Source organism: Rhizophagus irregularis, chromosome 16 (assembly GCF_026210795.1).
Source record: "Rhizophagus irregularis chromosome 16, complete sequence".
Classification (NCBI taxonomy): Eukaryota; Fungi; Glomeromycota; class Glomeromycetes; order Glomerales; family Glomeraceae; genus Rhizophagus; species Rhizophagus irregularis.
The window spans coordinates 1,059,195-1,079,553 of NC_089444.1; the positions used below are offsets into that span (position 1 = coordinate 1,059,195).

The 20,359-nt window shown below is 29.5% G+C and overlaps 6 protein-coding genes across 6 annotated transcripts; 1 reads left to right on the forward strand and 5 right to left on the reverse strand.

The window, feature by feature from the left end:
* Positions 1-1,454: 1,454 nt before the first annotated feature.
* On the reverse strand, positions 1,455-2,141 carry OCT59_008001 (uncharacterized protein; the record flags this gene model as incomplete). Its single annotated transcript, XM_025324948.2, has 1 exon — positions 1,455-2,141. The coding sequence occupies one exon, from the start codon at positions 2,139-2,141 to the stop codon at positions 1,455-1,457; it is 687 nt and encodes a 228-aa protein (XP_025183587.2).
* Positions 2,142-9,277: 7,136 nt separating this feature from the next.
* On the forward strand, positions 9,278-10,258 carry OCT59_008002 (uncharacterized protein; the record flags this gene model as incomplete). Its single annotated transcript, XM_066142173.1, has 3 exons — positions 9,278-9,318; positions 9,625-9,846; positions 9,925-10,258. The coding sequence occupies 3 exons, from the start codon at positions 9,278-9,280 to the stop codon at positions 10,256-10,258; spliced, it is 597 nt and encodes a 198-aa protein (XP_065999079.1).
* A 342-nt stretch (positions 10,259-10,600) lies between these two features.
* Positions 10,601-11,134, reverse strand: OCT59_008003 (uncharacterized protein; the record flags this gene model as incomplete). The annotated part of the gene is made up of 1 exon (XM_025329618.2): positions 10,601-11,134. The coding sequence occupies one exon, from the start codon at positions 11,132-11,134 to the stop codon at positions 10,601-10,603; it is 534 nt and encodes a 177-aa protein (XP_025183588.2).
* Positions 11,135-11,637: 503 nt separating this feature from the next.
* OCT59_008004 (uncharacterized protein) lies at positions 11,638-12,652 on the reverse strand (the record flags this gene model as incomplete). Its single annotated transcript, XM_066142174.1, has 3 exons — positions 11,638-11,889; positions 11,964-12,245; positions 12,380-12,652. 3 exons carry the CDS (start codon positions 12,650-12,652, stop codon positions 11,638-11,640), a joined length of 807 nt encoding a protein of 268 aa, XP_065999080.1.
* A 584-nt stretch (positions 12,653-13,236) lies between these two features.
* On the reverse strand, positions 13,237-13,464 carry OCT59_008005 (uncharacterized protein; the record flags this gene model as incomplete). Its single annotated transcript, XM_066142175.1, has 1 exon — positions 13,237-13,464. The coding sequence occupies one exon, from the start codon at positions 13,462-13,464 to the stop codon at positions 13,237-13,239; it is 228 nt and encodes a 75-aa protein (XP_065999081.1).
* Positions 13,465-13,873: 409 nt separating this feature from the next.
* OCT59_008006 (uncharacterized protein) lies at positions 13,874-14,206 on the reverse strand (the record flags this gene model as incomplete). Its single annotated transcript, XM_025324950.1, has 1 exon — positions 13,874-14,206. One exon carries the CDS (start codon positions 14,204-14,206, stop codon positions 13,874-13,876), a length of 333 nt encoding a protein of 110 aa, XP_025183591.1.
* Between the last annotated feature and the right edge of the window lie 6,153 nt (positions 14,207-20,359).

Below are 20,359 nucleotides of genomic sequence, written 5' to 3' on the forward strand. Positions count from 1 at the left end.
AATGTCCGTACAGTGGAGCGAAGAATAAATCTGAATGTTAATTAATGAGCGTAAAAACGGGAATGAACAGTACCACTGAACTCTAAACCATAATAAGAGAAACTTTTGGGAAGATATTGCGAATGAAATCAACTGAGTAAATAATACCAATTATTTCACTGGGGAAGATTATAATAAGAAATTCTTAGCTCTAATTCAGGTATACTATGTAAGTAATATGATAATCAAACATCCTTGTATAATACTCGACTTGATTTGATATCTTTGGTATATGTAGACGGCAAAAGCCTATAAGGAAGGAACTAAAAAGAAAAGGAGTCTTGTTGGAGAACAATATTACAATGAGTTCTTTATGGAATTTTGGAAAGAATCCGGTATTTATCCCTCCTTTGTTCAAGACCTTCAGGAGATAGCCTGTTAGGTTAGGTTTTCTTTTTCAAACTAAAGTGAGAAAAAAAATGTTTATTATTTCTAGAAAAACAACGGTTTAATAGAGCAAACGTGACATCACCTAATATACCGAGCAGATCGCAACCATCAAAAATTCCTAGACCAAATGTTGCATCATCATCTGCAAATACCTCAGGATCTGGAACTACTTCAAAAATTCCTTGAGGAAATCCTAGTCTTAAAAAGACCTCACATCCAACAACACCCTCTGTATCAAGACCATCTTCTGGATCAACACCTTCATTTTCTCAGAATGCCGAAACAATTAATTTTTTTATTAATTTCATTGAGCCAGACGACCAAGAGTGATTTTTATAATAACAAAAAAGAAGAACATTTAATTTACTTTTCTATTCTGTATTAAAGTGGGTTTTTCATATCTGTAAATAGCTATGTTGCTTATGTTAGTTTAGTAAATTTTGTATTTTTTTTCATGACTGTAAGGCAATAGATTGTAAAGCAAATGAAATATTTTATCATAGTAGTACTTGAAAAAACACATTTAAAATTGTTAATATATCACTTCTAAAAATTTATTGATGGTTTTCCGCTCACAGGTGAGGGGGCTTAATTATAAAGTTTGTATCACATGAGATCTCTCTAAATCCACAACAGTTCTAGGAGAGTTTCAGGAGCTGGTGAGTTTCCATAAATCACAAGATGATTGGCCAATCGGGAGAATAGTTTTTAATATATACACACCAAAATTTCCGTAAACTACTAGGCTGATGGACAAGCAAATAAAAAATATAAACCTGAATTGTGGGTGAATCTTATTATCATTTTAGATAATAAATTTTAGTACAGAGAAAATACCAAAGGTATCATGTCACATGTGTGGCAGAGTAAAGCTCGAACGCTTCTATTACAGATAGTATTACAATATTAAACGATAACCAGTATCACAAAATTTTTGTAAGTGAACATTAAGTTTAAACAGATGTATAATTATTTTAATAAATAATTGCACAGAAACCATATCACTAAAACCTGTATGGAATTTACTAATGAATTCTACTATCACAATGGAGACAATGTCTACAATGAAGAGGACAATGATTATCATCTCCAAAACAATTATCGCTCACTGAATACGCCCACATAGTATTAATAATTGCGTTTTTATCATCCACTATCTGAGAATTTTTCATATTCTTCACAATACTAGCATTGGATTTAAAATCAGTTGTCTCCATAAATCCGTTTTCCTTTTCAAAATGCTTCAATGAATCTCGTGCGGTGATACAAGGTGCAAGTAAATTCTCAAAGTGATAGTCCCTGATTAAATCACATATCTCCACGAAAATACTTGGATTCTTGATAAGTTTTTCGAAGGTACGCTTCACCAAAATATCTATGGAATACTCAAATACTGTCAATTTGCCATCGTCCTCAAGTAACCAACTAGCAGGATAAACTTGGTCAGTTGGAAAACTAACTGAGGTAATGAAGGCTGATGCGTTTTGGTGGAACTGGAATTTCTCAATCATGACTTTTACTTCGTCTACTTGCATATGACGATAGATTAATTGAACTCCCAATTCAATGGAATGTGCTTTGGTAAGAAAATAGATTTTTCCCAGAAGTTCAGCAAAATTAGGGTGTTGTTGTAAAATTCTGGAGGCAACATTGACCTCAGGGAGGGAGTTGTATTTAGTGGAATTAAATTTTGTGAAGTTGGTAAGCATCATTGTTGACAGTGTGCATTTTTTCTTATTACTTTAAATATTTATCTTATTAATATCACATGACAGATTGCAATTGGCTTTGAATATTACAAACGCAAAAATAGTCTAGTCTGTATTACATAATGAAATGTTTAACAGAAAAATTTTACTGCTATCAGAAATTTCAGGGATATTGACTTGATTTTTTATACTTTTGATACGTAACGTGAGCTTGAAAATTGATAAGATACTAGGTATAAAATGGGAATCATTTAGGTTTATACGCTGTAAACGGACAAATATTAAGCGAGAGCAAATAATATACCAAATGGACAAATGTGAACGTCAAGTACTAAGTATGAACGAACTAATCTCAAATCAGCGTGAATGGATAAATGATTAGCCAAAAAGGATAAACATTTAGGAAGAGTAATGATCTACATGATGTAATATTTATCAAATGATTAACAAGGAACCAATAGATTGAATAGGGAGTCGATCAATTGCGGCTTAGCAACCAGTTTATTGAGTTCAACAATAAGAACAATCAGAAAGAATAATTATAAGCCACAAAAGGTAAATCATATAAAATGAAGGGATAGCGGATTAAAGGAACACACATAATGAAAATACATAAAAACAATAATATAAAAGATAATATGAAAAGATAATATAAAAGATGATATAAAAGATGATACGAAAAGATATAAGCCACAAAAGATGGAATATAATATATTAAAAATAGAAATATGTTGAAAGATAGTGTATTAAAAAGATGGAACGTGAAAGATAATATAAAAACATATTGAAAGATAACATATTAAAGATAGTATATAGATAGCATATATTAGAATAGAAAGTATCATAAAATTTGTATAAATAGAGAGCGGAATTCAAAGTAATTCCACAGTTCTCATCCACAGAACTCAATAAAAATATAAGTTTCATTTAATTATTTGTTAGTGAAGTTTAATGTTAATTAAAGGTAATAGGTTCGCCCTAAACTTTAATTAATGTTTGCTTAATTAATTTGTGATCCGTCTCTGAACCAGTGAAAACTACTAATAAATTTCGGGGAACTGGTTTTACAAATTAATTATCACTTAAATGGCTTTTGAGCTGATTTGCCCAGAATTTTTTTTTTTTAAGTGTTATATAATAATGTTCTGGGTATATTGAATGATAAATTTGCATCGTCAAATATTATTATCACAAGTTTGATCAACATATACTTGCCATTTAAGGCTACATTATTATACAAATTGGCGATATTGCCTAAAAAGTAACCAGCCAAATTTGTATTACAACCTGGCTGAAAAATAGTGTAACCAATTGCTTAAAACTGAGGGAATCAGGATCCATCAAAAATTTTTACATTGAACGATTAGTTAAAAAATTTTTTCTTTAGCGACGCTGGATTCCAGCCTTTAAAAATGCCATAATTATTCAATACAAGAGGTGTGAAAATCACAAAATTGATATTTTTTTATTAAAATGTTATTTATTTGCTGGTAAATAATTTATTTAAAGGTTATAAACAAGAAAAAACAAAAAAAAAGTATTAAAATTATTTATTTCTATTAAACACAGGTCGTACTATATTTTGCTTATATTGAGCGGTGTATCTAGCAATTTTGCAGTTCTTCTAAACTACTTTTCTCTAATAATTTGTAAGTTCATTTCACATTTCATGCGTGCTATATCTATTGCTCTTATCTGAATTTCCCACTAAATTAATTTGCAAAATAATTCCCCAAAATGTATTAGTAGATTTCACTGGTTTGGAGACGGATCACGAATTAATTTTAATTGAATAAAATGAAAATTTTAAGATGAATTAAATATACATTTTTGAAAAGTAATAATTCGTAGCGAGAGCTATCGAAGTTTGGAATTAAAGGTAAAAGTGGATATAATTTGGGGAAAATTTAGAGAAGTTAAATTTTATTTTATATCGTTCAACGTTTTATATTACTAACGCTATTTATGTTGTGAACCAAGAATGTTGTCGTTATATGTTGTTGTATGTTGATTATGTTGTTTGTTAATTATGCCGTTGATTATTTGCTTGTTCGTTTATTTGTTCGTTCGTTCGATTATTCGTTCGTTTGACCATGAGAATGTCCGTTCGATGTGGCAACTCTGTAAATTGATGACAGAGGGAATTGGGGGATCTCAACGCATAATAACAGCGTCATATATCTCTCAAATGAAAGTATAAATTGGGAATCATTTAGTTGATAGATTATCTTACGCATAATGACGATTTCTCTCAAATAAAAGTATAGATCAGGAATCATTTAGTTTAGTATCATTAGAGTTAAGAATAACACATATAGATTTATATTTACATTTGCAAAACATACGCATTTTAAAAGTCAATAAAAACATTCTTTATTGCAAAGTAATACATGAGAAAGGGCCAGCCGGCTAAGTAAAAATGAAAGTAAAAAATAATAGAGTAATGGGTTGTTTCAAGGGAGGAATAAAGCATAAATGCCTGCTGAACCCTAACCCATATATTGGCAGTTCCTTACCCGCTACTCAGTGATATAGAACAGGGCGGACATGCATTATATTCAATGTAGATCACTTGCCGATCATGATATAAGTGATATCACGTTAAATTTGAAGCTTTATTCCAAGCAATAAATGTTCTGACAATTTATGTTAAATTATTTTATTTAATAGTTTCATTTATCAATAAATTAATATAAAAGTATTGTGGCAAAATAAGGTGTGTTTCCAAAGTTAGATTTTACGTCAAATTTTCAATAATTAATATATATGCTATATATATGCCGATCATCTGCTAACGTGACTTTGAAGCTTTGGGCGAAGCCACAGATCTTCGGGCGAAACTTGAAACTTTTACAGTATATTATTTAGGTATTCAAGAATCAATGGCTAAAATAAACCTGGATAATTTTTGATAACCCAAAAGTTATCATTAAATAAATGTTTACAATTATTGTAAAATTAATATATGTCTGATATTTGACAAAATCTTTATGAATATTTATGAATTATTTTAAGAACTAATTTATTAACAATAAATAAAATAAAGTAAATAAAATCGAAATTTTATACATTATTATATAGAATTTGTGAAAAAACTAATTCAACGGTATTTTTTTATGTGATAATATTGGACAAGTGATTGGCAAAATGATCGGCAATATCGTGATAATATGGGGATGTCCGCCCTGTTGTGATATAGATAATAATGATCTATCCAAGCACCTATTTTTTCTAAGTTTTTGCTACTTATGTTTTCCCCATGATAAAATCCCTTTATTGTATCTTTTCCAATTACTCCCATCTCAAGTCTACTAAGAATATCAACTGATACAATAGCACATATCTGATCTAAAGAATAATCATTCGCACCCTTAATCCTATCAAAGATGTCCGTTGTAAACGGTCGAATATCAAGCATGAAAAGATGATAAAATTCAACTACCAAATGTAATTGCCAAATGTTAAGAACGAACAAATTAATTATGAATTGGCGTAGATGGATAAATAATTAGCCGAAAAGGATAAACATTTAGGAAGAGTAATGATCTACATGATGTAATATTTATCAAATGATTGACAAAGAACCAATAGGATAAATAGAGTCGATCAATTGGGGCTTAGCAATCTTTAACAATAAGAACGATAAGAAAGAATAATTATAAGCCACAAAAGATAGATTATAAGTAAAACACATAAAGCGGATTGAAAGAACATATAAAATAATGTCAGAAAGATTAAGGAACATAAAATAATATAAAAGATAATATAAAAAGATAGTACAAGGATGGAATATGAAAGATAATATATTAAAAAGAACATATATAAAAGATGGCATATTAAAAGATAGCGTATTTAAAATATAGATAGCATATTAGAAAGATAGTTCAAAGATAATATGTAAAAGAACGTAAAAGATAGTATATAGATAGAATAGAAAGTAGCATAAAATTTGTATAAATAGAGAGCGGAATTCAAGGTAATTCCACAGTTCTCATCCACAGAACTCAATAAAAATATAAGTTTCATTTAATTATTTGTTAGTGAAGTTTAATATTAATTAAAGTTTAAGATGAATTAAATATACGTTTTTGAAAAGTAATAATTCGTAGCGAGAGCTATCGAAGTTTGAAATTAAAGGTAAAAGTGGATATAATTTGGGGAAAATTTAGAGAAGTCAATTTTATTTTATATCGTTTGATGTTTTATATTACTAACGCTATTTATGTCATGAACCAAGAATGTTGTTGTATATTGTTCGTTGATTATGTTGTTCGTTAATTATGCTGTTGATTATTTGCTCGTTCGTTCAATTGTTCGTTCGTTCGTTCATTCGTTCGTTCGACCATGGGAATGCCCATTCGATGTGGCAACTCTGTAAATTGATGACAGAGGGAATTGGGGGATCTCACCGTAAATTGTTCCCAAATTACAGAAATGATATTTGCGAATTTTTGGCTCAAGCCTGCAATCAAAAAATGTTAGTCAAACCATAATATATAAAGCATTGAATATCAAGAATTATTTTGTTTTTATCTTACCAGAAGAACCGGAAGAGCTTGGAGACGAATTACTTGAAGAGCCTCGTGAATTAGTTTCAGATTCATTGGTCGAATTAGCTTCAGATTCATTGGATACACTTAGTGTTGTCATAGGGACGGGACATGTCCATAGATGGGACAGGACAGGACAGTCCAGGACACGTCCAAAGATTTTAGCAATGTCCGGACATTGGAACATTAAAATCATGTAATCTTAAATATGAAATTATAGTCCATTAGGTGTTCTTAATAAGACAAATTGTAAACTTGGACAATTTTTGGATGGGACGTGGACGGGACATGGACAGGACATTAAAATTTTGGCGGGACATGTCCCATGTACAACACTGGATACACTTAGTTGATCAAAATCGGATCTTTGAACTACTGCATAATGTTGATTTATTTTGTTTTGGAGATCTTCGATAATAACATTAATTCTGCTAAATTCATTATGGCAGGCTTCTACTTTCGTAGTTATGTTATTGACTATTGAAAAAATTTTCTGCGTCTCAGAGGCGTAACCAGCATTATGTGAATTGATTTTAGCAATTTCTCCGGTAAGTTTCTTATTAAGTTCATTATTGTTTCTGACAAGCTCCGCAGTGAAAGTAGAATAGTGTTTGGAATCATGTAACAGTTATTCGAATAACTCGAGTATATTCGAGTATTCGAATAAACATAGTGGTTATTCAAGTATTCATTTAGCCAGATATAGTATAGTTAAAATTCTAATTGGATATTAAATCCTTAAATTTAACTGAGTTAAAATCATAATTCAGGCTAAAAATTATGTAAATCATTACTATAAAAGGAAATTTAACTTATTCGAATATTATTCGAATACACTTTATAAATTTAAATGAATACTCGAATATATTCAAATATATTCGATTCCAAACATTAAAGTAGAATTAACTTCAAAAAGACGTGTGGAAAGTTCGTTGGTGATTTTAGTGTTAACTTCAGTGCTAAGTTTTTTGTAGACATCAGTAAGGAGTCTTTCGATTTTCGCAGTAATACTTACATCACGTGTCTTATTTTTTTGATTTCTGCGGTAAGAATACCATTAATTTTGGTCATACATGCAGAAAGCTCATTAGAAATTTTGGAAAATTGGTTTCTGATGGCATAAATCAAGAAACAGGTGCTAAGAAGAATAGAAACTGTAAAGTCTTCAAAGATATGCCACAAGGCTTTGTTTTGCAAGACAAGTGCAGACATATTTTCAGAGTGAAGTAGAAAAAATATAGATCACAGGTAAATTTTTTATGATTTATTAGTATAATTTATCGCTAGTGAAGTTAAATGTGAACTCACATTTCTTTTATACATTTTACAGTCAGTTCCACGGCAAGGATCCCAAAAGAATCACCCATTAATGCTAGTATAATTAGAAGAGAGAACCCGCATTGAAATACAGGCCTGGAATAATTGTGAAAATGATATTATGTTCATACCCCTATTTCTGAAAAAAGAAATGTTAAGATCCAGAGTGGCGCCTGTACTTAAAGACAAAAAAAGTTAGTGCATTCTCATATCCCATATTTCCACAACATATTCAAGCAATGAAATAATAATAATATTTTTTTCGTAAATGCTTGGCTGTGAGGGCCTTATGTAAGAGAAAATTTTTTATTAAATAAAATTTCACTAATAAATCACTACAAAGGTTTCTTTGATATAGAGTACAGTATCTACATTATGTGAAGTGCCTTCGACTAAAGTCCACTCCCATTCCTATTCACTTAATTCATTTATGTCTAAAGAAAGAGAAATAGAAGAGACACTGTTTGCTTCAATAAACTGTTTATATGAAAATAGTGTGTCAACTGAAGAGTGGGATTCCAAAGGGACCTCTCAGTTAAAGGTTGAAATGATTTTTTTTTGTTATTTTGAAAATAAAAAAGGCAGGCTTTTCTTCATTTGTGACGCAGTTTGATACAAAATTTGGCACCTATAATGTAGATCAAAAGTGAAAAAAATAGGTAGGGAGGGTATTTATGAAAAATATCAGACAGATCCGCATGAATATTTTTGTGAAAAATTAATCATAACCCCTTGTACCCCATGATTTGCAAATATGCACAGCTTAGTCAGCTTACCTAATGCTTATTTGTTGGTCCGATAAAAATTAGCAACAAATAGGTGATAGACAAAGCGATGATAACAAAGAACATTGCATACGCAGACACAAATGTGACAGATTATTTATTTTATATATTTATATTACTTCACATGTTTACAATAAAAGCTAATACGATATAAAACTACTATAAAGGGAAGACAGCCCAGATCTTAAAAATTGTCTCTCCCCCTCATATAAGGTTATGTTTCAACACCAGAAATGTGATTTATAATTTTTGTAATTAAAAACACTTTTTTTTAGCTTACAAAATTGAAAGTTTTTTTTAAAGTAAATAAAAAATGAATATATTATCAACTATCCAATTGGATTAACTTCAATCAGCTTTAAAACAACATCAAACTGTCTTTCGGTGAAGTATAGCAAGTGATCCAAACAATTTATCACAACTTCAAAAAGGAGCTTTTTTAGCATTTCGAGAAATCAATAATTATATAGTAACAGGACCTTCCACTATGACATTTGAAGAGTCTCAGCAAGTTTATGCTGAAATACTGTTTGTATCACAGTATTTAGGTATAAGACGTGTTCTTGAAAACGATATAGTTTGGATTTACTGATAAATGCAGAAGCCTTCATCTTGAATTTATGTTAAATGATTTCATAGATGAAGGCTTATTAGAATTTTTTTATTCTCAAATTTCCTCTACATCAAGATGTTTAATAAGTAAATTATTAATTCAATAGAAAGTTTGTCGTTTCATGATTGGAAAAGAAGTGAATTTATGTAAAATCATAGATTTTATAAGAAATACAATTGGTACTTTTCTATCACAACAACGATCTGTATAATTTCTGATAGCCGACAAAAATTATTGGATATAACAACCAGCCCAGGTATATATCCTGAATACAGACGGTTTTTCACAATTCAAAGGATTATCAAAGCACCTCCATCATATGTTTATCAGGAATTTGAATATTATAAACAAATTTCAACAAATCAGGCTATATTTCGTCAATTACCTGTATCTGCTGCTAAAAGAATCAACTGTATGGCTATTTCTTTGAAAACATCATTGAAGTATACATAGGAATTCCATAGAATAGGTAAATTAAATGATGATTTGAACAATAATTTCATTGATTTTCACTATTTTAGAATAGCAGATTCAGTAGATCTCACAAACAATTATCAAAGCATAATGGACCCACAATCTGTGTTAGTAATTAGCAAAATCAAACCTTGTAAACGATGTGAATATTTATATAATATTAATTATGAAGAAATTGATGCTAAACAAATGGATGAATATTTTATCATGTGTAATTGTGCTGAAAGTGAAGGTAGTATTCACCTAGAAGCTCCACAAACTAAAAGTAGATTACAGGAATATACAGATCTAATTGTAGATTTTTTTGGAAATAGAGAATACCTAATTTTTATTAGTGTTAATTTATTTGCAAATTTTTTTCGTAAATTAATAAGAAATTAAACCATAATATGTAAAAAAATAATAATATATTATTTTTGCTGGACTAATTAAAACAAAATCATTTATTATTGTAATATTAATGGAGTAATGGAGTGGAATTTTTAATTTCCTTTTTTGAAGCAAATCCAACAATTCACACCAGTATATTTATTTATTTATATTGATATATTATTCCCACCTAAGAAATTTTCAATTTTAATCGCATTTTACAAGAGAACCCACAATTATGATTTACTAATTATTATACTGTATTTATACAGTATTATAGAAAATTGAATTAAAAGAAAAGACTTACATAAAAATATTTATTTGATAATCAAAACATATTCAGTAATTAGTATTTTAAAACAAATCAGAGCTTCTTATGCCTGTATCTTTGTAATTATACAAAACTTTTAGCGGTTCATCATCCAAAAGTATGTACAATTCACCACTACCACCCAAGTATATCTGTGCACAATAAAAGTCTTCATTACCAATGCAAACAATTAAGGTCTCCCCAAATTTTTTTAACTCTTCCTCATCAATACAATATGTTGTTAATTCTAAGATAAGAAACCCTCGCATGTAACCGTCTTTATCAATATCTAATGGAATACGAGCATAGTTATACTTTGCACAAAATTCCTTAATTTTTGATTCCTTTTCATCATCTAACTCTAGTGATTCAAGTTCAAGCTGACGAAATTGGTTAAGTGCCTCAATATCACAATTATCAAAACACCAAAGCCCGTTTCCTTTACTCCAAAAATCATCAGTATACGTTCGTGGAGTTGGTGGCAGATTAGTGAACCAATTTCTTCTAAGTTCATCAATATTGGGCTTGGAGTGCTTGGAGTGTGATTCTGGCTCTGGCTTGGGATGTGTTTGTCCCATTTTTTTCATTGAGACTTTTATTATAAGTCAAATATTAATATAAAAATAATATCAATAGGTACGTCATTATACATCATAACTGATAATCACATGAACCAGTGACGTTTATTATGGGTACGATATCTAAGCCACCCATGTGATTCGAAAAAAAAGAAATAATATTTTCATTCTACGAGCTGTAGGCGCTGTACATAATTCTCCTAGGCGGTTACCAGAAAGATAATAGGACTCATCATTAGTGAGGTTTTTCTTTCATATCCTCCATCATAACAGTAATAACCTCTATCACGTTCACTATATTCATTATATCCACCATATCCATCATCATTTGAATCGTCTGGTATCTATTCATTTGTTTCTTTCACTGGCTGGGGTATGGAATCAATTTCCTTATCAAAATACTCACAATCCTTCGCACATTCTTCCAAGATCATTTTGTAGTAATCGTCCACAGCTTCAAGTAAAGTACTTACCTCAGCCAAAACTGCCTCCATTGCATTACTCTAATCATCCAAAATCTCCCCTTCAGAATCGATGATAGAGGCTTCATGATCATCTGGTAATTCAGTATTTGGATTCTTGGAGAAATTATCTATGATCTCTTGAATTTGATCGTTAGTCAACTCTGAAATGGAATTGGGACCATATTCACTAAGATACTTAATTTTATCTATACCTATTTTCTCAATTATTTTAACAAGCTTCATAGACCTTTGAGTCCTTCTAATTAGAGAACTATGGGAGATTTTTGGAAGCTGTATACCCATTTCTTTTGATCTCTTCTCACGAATGGTGACAAGTTGTTCTAGCATCTCATCATAAATTATACCTTTTGCTTTTTTTCTCCGATTTTGCTATTGCTATTTTCCACGAGTTCACTAAAGTGAACCATGAATTCTTTCCCAAAGTTAACCCAGCATAAGATTTCTTCCTCATTGGCTTTTTTATTAGTGCGATATTCGGCATCTGATGCTTTATCAAATAACTTTGCTAAATCGAGCAGAGATGAAGAGCATTTTAGACGATGGGCTGTCGCTGAAATTTCAGTCTCATGAAATAGTTCACAGAGTGAACAACCAGAGGAAATTGGCTCTTGATGTTTTACATCATCCTAAATACCGTCAATTATCACTTGGGCAATTTTCTCAACACCTTTTTTCTTATGACTGTTTTGACAAGATTGCTTCACAACCTCCTGTTCTGAAGATGCTACGCTTTATTACGTCACTTTATTTCACTACTAACAATTTTCTTATGAGCCTTAAGCAAGAAATTATCCATCTCTTTCTCTTCAGTAGGTACCGTTATCGCCCCTGGTACTGCAACCAAATTGAAGTTAGATGAATTATTGTTAGGAGTATTATCATTTAACGTTTGCTTCTGTTCTACTTTTGTGAGTCTATCTCTAAACTCAGCATTCTCAGATTTCAACTCCTCAATTGTGGCCTTGAGTTTGGCATTCTCAGCATCACGCCTCTCATTATGTTCCCCATTCGCTCTTAGAACCTCAGTACACATGCGCTTAAGTTCAGCTATTTTAGCATAAGCATTTTTTGGCAGTAATTTGTTTATCAGTGAAAAATTATCAGTAAATCAATAGCATCTCTCTACAAAAGGCAATTTTCTTCATTATGCCAAGCTAATAAACTGAAATCATGCAAATATTTTTGTCACCTGATTGGGATTTATCCTTTTAATCATGTATCAGAGAAATTTTTATTGTAATTCCAGATGAAAAAAATATAGTCAAAAAAATAATAGTGAATTACAGAAGCATATAAAATTTTTAGTTTATTCAATAAGACCCAATCTTGAAGATGATTTGGAACGACTATGTTTGAATCCTCATAATACCAAACATATCTTAAAACAATCAAATTCTTTTCGCAAAGTTCTTTTTTGGGCTGATCATGCATCAACTGCTTTTCAAATTCTTCTGAACCTTTATGAAAATATTTTACAATGTTGCTCATGTTGTTTGCCTTGTACCTCTATAGCAAATCTATACTGTGGATAATAGATGTCAAGTTCTAATCCTCGAGAATGTTCAGGTATATTCAAGAAATCTGGTCTGTGGATGCTAGAAGGTGGGCTAATGTTGGTTATGACTTTTCAACATGTTTATTTATGCAATATGAACACCAAGATTTAACATGCTTAATACTATTAAAACTAGTGAACTTATGACCTTTATTACACATCCATTGCATCAGACACAGAGATTTATATATTCTGTAAAGACATATACCTCCTCTACTGTGAGCGATTTCCTTAGCTTCCGAAAGACCACAGGGAAAATTACCAGCACATTGTGAGTACCATCTTCCCATATTTTTTAAGCCCAAATTTGTTGGATTATTGTATGTCTGCATAAAATAAATGGATAGGATGTTTAATATGAACCTATGTGGCTAAATGAAATGTTTTATGATTTTATTACTTCGGGAAATAACATTTTATTGGATATCAATGAGGACAACATTCTTTTTTAAGGGTTTCAAGCGCAGTGTTCTAGAAAAAAAGTATTCTTTAAATACCTCTATACATAAAACAGGTGTAGTGAATCAATATGGTTTATATATTCCTAAGTCTACCTGATAAAAGTTGTAGTCCATTCATGACCTTTGGCACATCTCCAAAACATTTAAGTATTTGTATTAACATATTCTGTAGAAAGGCACTTACCACCTCATTCTTGTGCAATATTATTTGCTAATTGAATCGTTGTTTACTACATCTTCAGTGCTGTGTATTGTATCTTTGAATTGGGGTACATTCTTGTTCTGATGTAATATGTCCTTGTACTAGGATAATCTTTTGGTTTGGTACAACACGTTTTCTGCCTGGTGTATTACACCTTCGACACCAAGTTCCCTTAAGAATATCTTTTGCCGAAGCCCTTCCACCTATGGCCTTCTTTACACTGCCATTTAAGAGGATCCCATCTATTAATATACTCAGTTGAAAGCAAAGACCTCCTTTTCTCTCTGAAAACTTCCTCATATCTTCAATTGTTCGTGTATGACGATTTTCAACTGCACACCATAGGCACCACGTTTTGCTATTCTTCATACAATTAAGGTTTGCTAATTTATTACCATAATATGTATATTTAATATAAATTGTAACAAATTATTGTAAAATATTGTAAGTTTAATTGTAAAATTTATTTATAAAATACATTATCTAATATAAAAATTAATGCCTGTTGACTTCAAAGATGATCCCTCATGATCAATGACCACCTAATGTTTTCCGAACTGTTGTCTCAACAGATAAAGATTTATGATATTAATCTATCCTTAGTAATAAACTCACTCCCCTTCCAATAGATGTAATTTCCCTGGCTTCTCCTATTTCTCAACGAAATATGCTTCTAATCTTACTATCAGTTTTGTTTACCAGAAGATTTATTTAATCCTCATTTCTTCATGCAGTTACTTTGCATTCCTAAGCGTTCATTTCTCTTTCACCATTCTTCATCTTTTTGATTTAATTACCAATACTATTAGAGAAAAACAAAAAAAAAACTTTCCAAAATCCTGCGTAAAGAATATAGAAGCCGCTGTCTAAGAAAAAAATAACAAAGTGGGAATAACTGTTCGTTAGTACAGATGAATTAAAGAAAAAAAATACTTACCAAGATTTGAAAACCAATACGTCTAAAGAAATCCAGAGTTCTACGCGTCCAAACTCCAAAGACCTATTAAGTCTAAAAGAAAAGAGACAAATGGTTAGTAAGACTTTTAAAAAATAAAATTAAAAAAATCGTTTCATTGATACATACGAAATACAGTTTTTCACGAATCCTACAAAAAAGAAAATAGAAGAATGTAAACAAAAGGTTTAAAAAAAAATCAAAAGGATTGAAGTTTTATAACGAAACTTACTTTGTCTTTTCCGATGTTATCCTATTCTATCGTATTTGAATTGAAGCTGAAATTTCTATAAAAAAAGAAAAACATTAAAAATTTTTTTTAAAGGTTCAAAAATTTTTCTAAAGTTTATTACCTTATGGCAGCAATTACTCACGTGTTGAATTTCCTTATAGCGCTAAGAAAAATTCGCATGAATTCATCTTAATATCACCAAACACCTCTTTATCAATATCAAAAAATATTATTTTCCTACAAAGAAGATAATGTCAAAACTGTTTTTCTTAAAGTTTCGAAGTGATGGTGATAAACTGATAAAGAAATTTTTTTTTTATCATTTAATACTCGAAAAAAGAAGTTAAAAAAAAAAGATTTTTAATGCTGTTTTCAAGATTATTCAAAAATTCGTACAAGATCCAATAATCGGAAGTCAGAACCTACAATAGCAAATAATATAAAAAAAATCAAAACATTTTTTTTTTAATAAAAAGTGGATCAAAAAATTTCAAAACTTGCTTGTATAAACGGAGCTAGCTTCCCTTACCGAATTCGTTACCGTATCTGAGAATTTTCAACGAAAACTTTAATTTAAGACAACGTTGACTTTTCTCAAAATAATTATGAGTTTATATAATTACAAAGAGAACGTTTATATACTTCAAGGCCTGAGCCCTATGCGGACTGATAATGAATTGGTAAATGGGTAAATGGTCGGTTAAAGGATCGGTCAAACGGTCAGTCAGAAGGCTTGACTGTTGCCATCCCTAGATAGGGCTGATTTCATTTAGTGAAATAGAAATTATAATAGGACCCCGAAAAAAGTCTCATGTAGAGTAAAGAAGTTGAAATATCATGCTGTTCCCTTTTCGATAATTTTGATAATTCTAGTCCGGAAATTCTTTCCTATTTCAGAAACTGAACGGAATTACCATAATTCCGGCCATGAAAGAGACTAATAGTAGGTAACTTACCTATATGAAGCTTTTCCAGGCTTCTGTTATAATCTTTGTGACTTTGTCGTAATTACTAAATTTAATAAATATATGAAATGCAATTTAAGTCAAGATCAAATTGTATAATCGCCACTCTGTTGTAATCACCCGCATAATGCACTACGTAAAAGTACGAGTGTGGCGTATATTATGCATATTATGCATATGCCTTCCCATTGAAAAAACCATTTTAATCGATAAATAAAATGAAATAACTCTTACTAGTACCTCTCCAAATCTGACTAGTTTTTTTGATTTTTGATTTTGTCTCATATTAAACTGGTAACCTATAAAAAATTTTTTCAGAAAAATGATCACGTGTCTGAGTTTCTTCGGAATAAAATGATCATTTATCGGAGTTTTTTCCAGAATTTTTTTTATAGGGTAAGTGAGGGATCTATATTATAAATAATTTTTTTTTAAAAGAAAATAACTTTTGACTTTATGAAGATAATATAAAAAATGATTATGCATGACCAGACTCATGTATAAATCTTATTCTTCTTATAAGGTGGTACTATATGTAAAATCTCGTCGAATCATGTATCGCTGCGTTAGAATACCAAGGTTTCGCATCTGGCGGTCAATAAAAGTGACACCCAAATTTTTTAATTATAAATTGACATGCTCCTTTTTTACTTATTCGCTTAATTTACAATTCTTCTAATAACGCATTGTAGAAACTGCGCCACAAGATAGCCTTATAAAAAGTTTATAATGTAGCAATATGATTATGTCAACAATAATAGGATAATTTCCCATACAACTTTAATATAATGCAACATTGGTAATTTAGCTGTGAAAGAAGAGATAAAATTGTTTAACTGAAGATATTCTAATAATTAACTTATGTAAAATCGATTTATCTTATGTTTCTTGAGACTTTTCACTAATATCCATTTCGCCGAAACCCATCTCACCAAAGCCATTTCGCCGAAGAGATGTTTCGCCGAGGGGACGTTTCGCTGAAATACCATTTCACTAAAACCCATTTCATCGAATTCCATTTCGCCGAAAAATTATTTATTTCATTTGATTATTTTGTTGTTTTTATATTAAATAATACATAAAGAAATCTTTTCTAGAAAAATTTTTAAATTAGTTGATCTTTATTAAATTTATCTCATTGTTTATAATACATTGATCTTTTTTTTTACTTACTTTTTCGTGAATAAAGGTTTTCAGGAAAATAAAGTTATTTATTTTATATTGTTTAACAATTAATATCAGTTACTTGAATGTTAATGATAATATCCTGAAAAAAAGAAGATCTCTAGAAATAATTTATTTTTATTTTCATTGCGCAATGAATATTTTTTTATAAAATGTTAATCGCTACGAATGTCCATTCATCGAAATATAATTCGGTGAAATGGAATTCGGCAAATGGACGATTCAATGAAATGGATTCGATAAAATGCGCTCTCGATGAAATGTCCTTTCTGCGAAACATCCCTTCGGCGAAATGACTTCGGCGAGATGGATTTCGGAGAAATGTACCGTAACCACTTGAAACAATGTAAACAAATATGCTTTACTTCATAAAATCAATTAATTAAATAATTGGAACGTAACTTACTATCTGTAATGAATTTTTTATTTACTTTTACGTTAAAATTTAAACAAACAAGTCATTTAGTATAACAGAATTTTATAATAAATCTCATAGATAACTTTTGGATTACAGAATGTTATTGTATATGACTATATCGTACATGAATGTATTTTTTTTATAACTAATTTTACTCTGTATTTAATGGGTGTATCACATTATTTGATATGAAAATATTATAATTATATTTTGCATAAATAAAATTAAATTCGGGCGACTCAACAAACCATTTCGTTATCGTTATAAATTTTGATTATTTAATCTTTTACAAAATAGATACTGTATATGATAAAAATATAACCAATAAAAATCAAGGTAGAATATGATAATAATATAAATAATAATTCAGTATAAATAATTATGAAAGTAAATTAGGATAAAATCGCAACTTACACATAAACAAATTAATGAATACCGTAATTTTAGGCGTTTCAAGTACATAAATGTGTGCTCTCCGTAATAAATGTGAGGTATTTCCGTTTACATTTAAGTATTATAATGAATACTTTCAAAATGGCATAACAATATGTATCGATATATTAGAGGTTAGACCCGGTTAAAAGTTAACCCTGTTGAACTGTTCAAAATGGGTAAACAGAATTGGATGGTCAAACGTAGATCGGCTGAGCTTAAATCAATTTTTTTTTTTATATATTCAAAATAAAAAATTATTTGAGTTTGACAATGAATGAATTTGATACTTGGATCTTCAAGGCATTTTGCCTTTTACTTTAGCGTCCTTCATTATTTTAATGCATCAATAAGCAGGGAACAGTAGTTAAAAAAACTCTGTACATTGTAAAATAATATATATATAACGAAAAATGAAAATCACGTAATATATTGTTGAACTAATTTACGACGCAGAAATTAAAAATTTAAAATTTTAATGTGAAAACGTGAAAACTTGAAATTTCCCAGTGAATTGATTTCGGTTATTATCTGGTTATTTTTTTGCCATTTCAGCATATTCAAATATTTTTTACTTTTTGTTATCGTTTGAACGCAAGTGTAATTTTCTTCGGTTGTACAGTATATATATATGTTAAAATTGTCTTACATTTAAGATAATTAAGTTATGATAAGAATGGACCAAAACTTTTTATTAATTTATAACACATTATAGAAATTAAATAATAATAAAGTTTAAGGAAATAGAAATAAAAGAAAATAAAATAATAATAATGAAATTAAAGAAGTAGAAATAAAAGAAAATAAATGAATTAAAGAAATAGAAACGAAAGATAGAAAAAATAACAATAATTAATTATAGAAAATAGGAAATGAAAGATAAGAAAATAAAATAACAACAGTGAAATTTAAATAAAAATAGGAATAAAAAAAAATGAAATAACAATAGTGAAATAATAATAAAATATCAATAGTGAAATTTAGATAAATAAAAATAAAAGAAAATAAAATAATAATAATGTTTCATTAAATGACGAAAATTAAAATAAACTCAACAAAATGTAATTCTGTTGATGGAAAAATGAGCGATAATGCCTCAAATTTGAGGACATTTCAACAAAATGTTCTTTTGTTGATGGGAACACTAACATTAATGCCTCAATTTGTAGGCATTTTCATGAGTTTTATGATAAATTCTATTAAATTGTCAGTGATACGATGCTTATTAATAGCAGTATTATACTACTTATTAGTAGCAGAGTATTTTAATAAAAGAATGAATACTGCTAATTAATAGAAGATATCTTAAAATATTTCCACCTAAGATGAAATATTAATTTCATTTAGAGATTTTTTTCCAATTATTAAAGATGAATTTTTGGTTTGCATTTTTACAATTTTGAAGAAATTCATTGAATGTCGATCATCGAAGAGTTTATTGAATGAAATCATGTTTTAAATTGAAAGTTAAGAAATTTTGAAAACGATTTTTAATTTTAAGTGAACTAGAGAAAGTTACTATTTTATATCAGAGCATCGGATGTATTTTAGATAATTTAGGTTTCATTCAATAAATTAACAATATGGATTAGCCCCTTAATTACCGCCAACTGCATAATGTATTACAAAGAAATTTTCTTTTAATTATTCAAAAAAAACGGGGTATGTATCGAGATGCTAATTTTGGAAGAACAATTAAATGATCAACTTAATCGTCGTGAAACCATTGTGATCATTGAAATCATTTCGTTAGGTAAAGATTTTCGGCTGATGATAACTAATATGGCTGCTGCGCCATGCGCAAATCTCGAATTACGTAAATTAATCATAGATTTTTTCTAACTAAATATTTTAATAATTTAATTATTTTTGAATCAAGAAAATAATTATGTCACATAATACACAATTCAGAATTTCTCTATTATACACAACATTGCAATATTTTATAATTTCTTGTACTAATAAATCACGTGATTATATTTATTGGAACGAAAAATTAAATACGATTAAACGTTAAACGTTATATGATTATTAACTGATTGGATTTGGACCAAAAAAAAAACATTTTAAAATCTTTTATATTTTCCTATACAGTCGGACCTCTATGTACCGATACTGTTGTTTTGGGGAAAATATATCGGTATATCAAATTATCGTTACATAACCGTCATCAGTGAATCATAATGCGGGCCAAAATCCAATTCTTGCCAGCATTATGTAAACTCCGGATAGCTAATATATTAAAATGTCATGTGATTTGGATGGAACCTTTATGTTAACTCCGGCCAAATTCATAGTGTTGACCCGAATTAATACCAGTGTAACCTAAAGTATC